The sequence below is a fragment of the Anneissia japonica genome, unplaced genomic scaffold (genome assembly GCF_011630105.1).
Source record: "Anneissia japonica isolate Jap-2015-1 unplaced genomic scaffold, ASM1163010v1 scaffold287875_len126108_cov110, whole genome shotgun sequence".
NCBI lineage: Eukaryota > Metazoa > Echinodermata > Crinoidea > Comatulida > Comatulidae > Anneissia > Anneissia japonica.
This window is the reverse complement of record NW_022701482.1, coordinates 10,685-12,825: the sequence shown is the minus strand read 5'-3', so window position 1 is coordinate 12,825 and position 2,141 is coordinate 10,685. Positions and strand designations below refer to the sequence as shown.

The window sequence follows — 2,141 nt, the reverse complement described above, 5'->3', positions numbered from 1 at the left end:
ATTATATATAATATGTAAATTTATTTAGATATAACAACATTTTTACAACCAGGAATATATTATATAAACATTATATATTTAATATTTATTTACAACAATGTTTCTGTACATATTATATCAAGGAGCAGTCATATTATGACTGTTCTGTGATACATATAAATAAAGAGTATTATCCATGAAAATCAAGATAGCTCACCAACTTGACAGAGACTACCAGTGAAACAAGGAGGACAATCACAAGTATAAAGAATACAGTTATCAGCATCAGCAACACAGGTTCCTCCATTTACACATTTGCTGTGCATACAGATATCAACCAGTTCTAGCAGAAGCATGAACAAATCCAACAAAATATGGAATAGAAAACAATAACTGTAATGGACCTATATATTCTCAGGTTTTGTTAAACAACAACAGAAGAAAACAAAATGATCAGAATTAAGTGCTAAATCAGTTCGAATAATAAAAACATGTGTTGTGTTATCGTACTGAATGCTCAGTGCATTCAAGTGTGATTCCTGACGCATCAAACTTAGCATTATAGTACACGCTGCTACTTGGGAATCGGACTCTACACGAAATCACTAAGCGCAAGCTCGGCAGTCTAATGGTTATGGCGCCAGGCTATATCTGCAGGTCAGTAGGTTCAATTCCCAACAAAATCACATGCGATTTTTAGCAATTATTTAGGAACGCACTGAGCATTTGGTATGAAAACATGTCAGGTAGGGTAAAAACGACATTCATAAAGTCAATGAAAATATACACTAGGATAAATTATTAATGTTTGAGAAATGTTTTTATCATACTTGATATAGCTTGTTGTGATGAGTTTACCTGTTTCACAGTATTGACCGTAGTAACATGGAGGACACATACAGAGGTAGTTAGAACAGGTACCAGGTACTTCAAGAGCAAGACAATTAGCATTACCATGACAACGATGATTATCGCAAGCTCTCACACCTATTGAATTGAATTTGAATTGATTCATTTGCATCTCTTAAAATTACAACAAAAACACAAGTCATTAATAAACTACATAAAAATACATGAAAATACATACACAAAAAAAGGGACGAAATTCAAGAGATGCCAGATAACCCATAAAAGCTCCAATTGGAACTATTTCCAATGGGGTCCGCTAAGATGTGGATTGCGTGGGTAGGAATTATTGTACTTTAATAATTGGAATTTAGCAGCTGCAATAATGAGAAAGCAATCCCCCAAAAGATTTATTTAAACATTACATTAACCATGATATAATTTAACTCACAGGCCATACCACAAAAGTACACTGAAGGGGGTCTGGGAGTTCTCCCCTGGAAAATTTTGATTCCTAAATGGCGGGAAATGAGCTTTCCCGACTTCTGCGCTTTTAAGTTCTTCAAAATTCAAGGTTTTCCTCTTTTTGAAAATGATTCAATTCGATTCAATTTAAAAGTAATTTATTCCAAATCAAGTAACATTTAAAAACAGAACAATTCATATGCATCAAATTAAATGAAATGGAAATAGGACAGCCACAAACAAGCAAATAAAGCTTTAAAATTTGGTGCCCTTTTGAAAAAAAAAAAGAAAAAATAAATAAATACAGTAATCAATCAATATATTAATTAATCAAAAAAGTGTAATTATTAAGCAACTGATTGACTAATGAATCATTCTATAGATAAGTATATTAGTAAATGAATAAATATAACAAAGAATAATAATATTACTAGAAATTGCAAATTGCAAGTGGAGTGCTGCGAAATACAACTGCATATAAATGTTCTTTGAACAAAATTATTTATGCAATCAAGTGAAAATAATGAATAATAAATCTATAACAAATCATATGAGACAAGACCCATTGTCTATATTAGAACACTTCTCATTGGGTAACAAAGTCGTAATTTTTCATTTTTGTCAAAAAGTGTCTATAGTGTGGTGAATTATGGTTTAGATTTTTTTAAATAAAGTTTCAAAAATCTCTATGTATGTTGATTACCAAAGGTTACAATTTTTATTTTGAAGACTGCATGGTCTAGGAAGTGTACATTTTTTATGGGGCAAGTTTCCAAGGGCGGGTTTTCTAGGGGCGAGTTGACTGCCAAAGAGTGTTGCCAAAGTGCGAGCCAGCGTGTTATTTGATCACA

At 32.0% G+C, this 2,141-nt stretch overlaps 1 protein-coding gene across 1 annotated transcript in view; it reads right to left on the bottom strand.

The window, feature by feature from the left end:
* The window catches only part of LOC117103553 (delta-like protein D), a 2,005-nt gene extending 722 nt beyond the window's left edge, over positions 1-1,283 (bottom strand). Inside the window, exons 1-3 of the mRNA XM_033244126.1 lie at positions 1,277-1,283; positions 838-966; positions 197-322 (exon numbers count right to left, since the gene is read on the bottom strand). Coding sequence (XP_033100017.1) covers positions 197-322; positions 838-966; positions 1,277-1,283 — 262 coding nt within the window. The remainder of the gene's footprint in view (positions 1-196; positions 323-837; positions 967-1,276) is intronic.
* Positions 1,284-2,141: the final 858 nt, after the last annotated feature.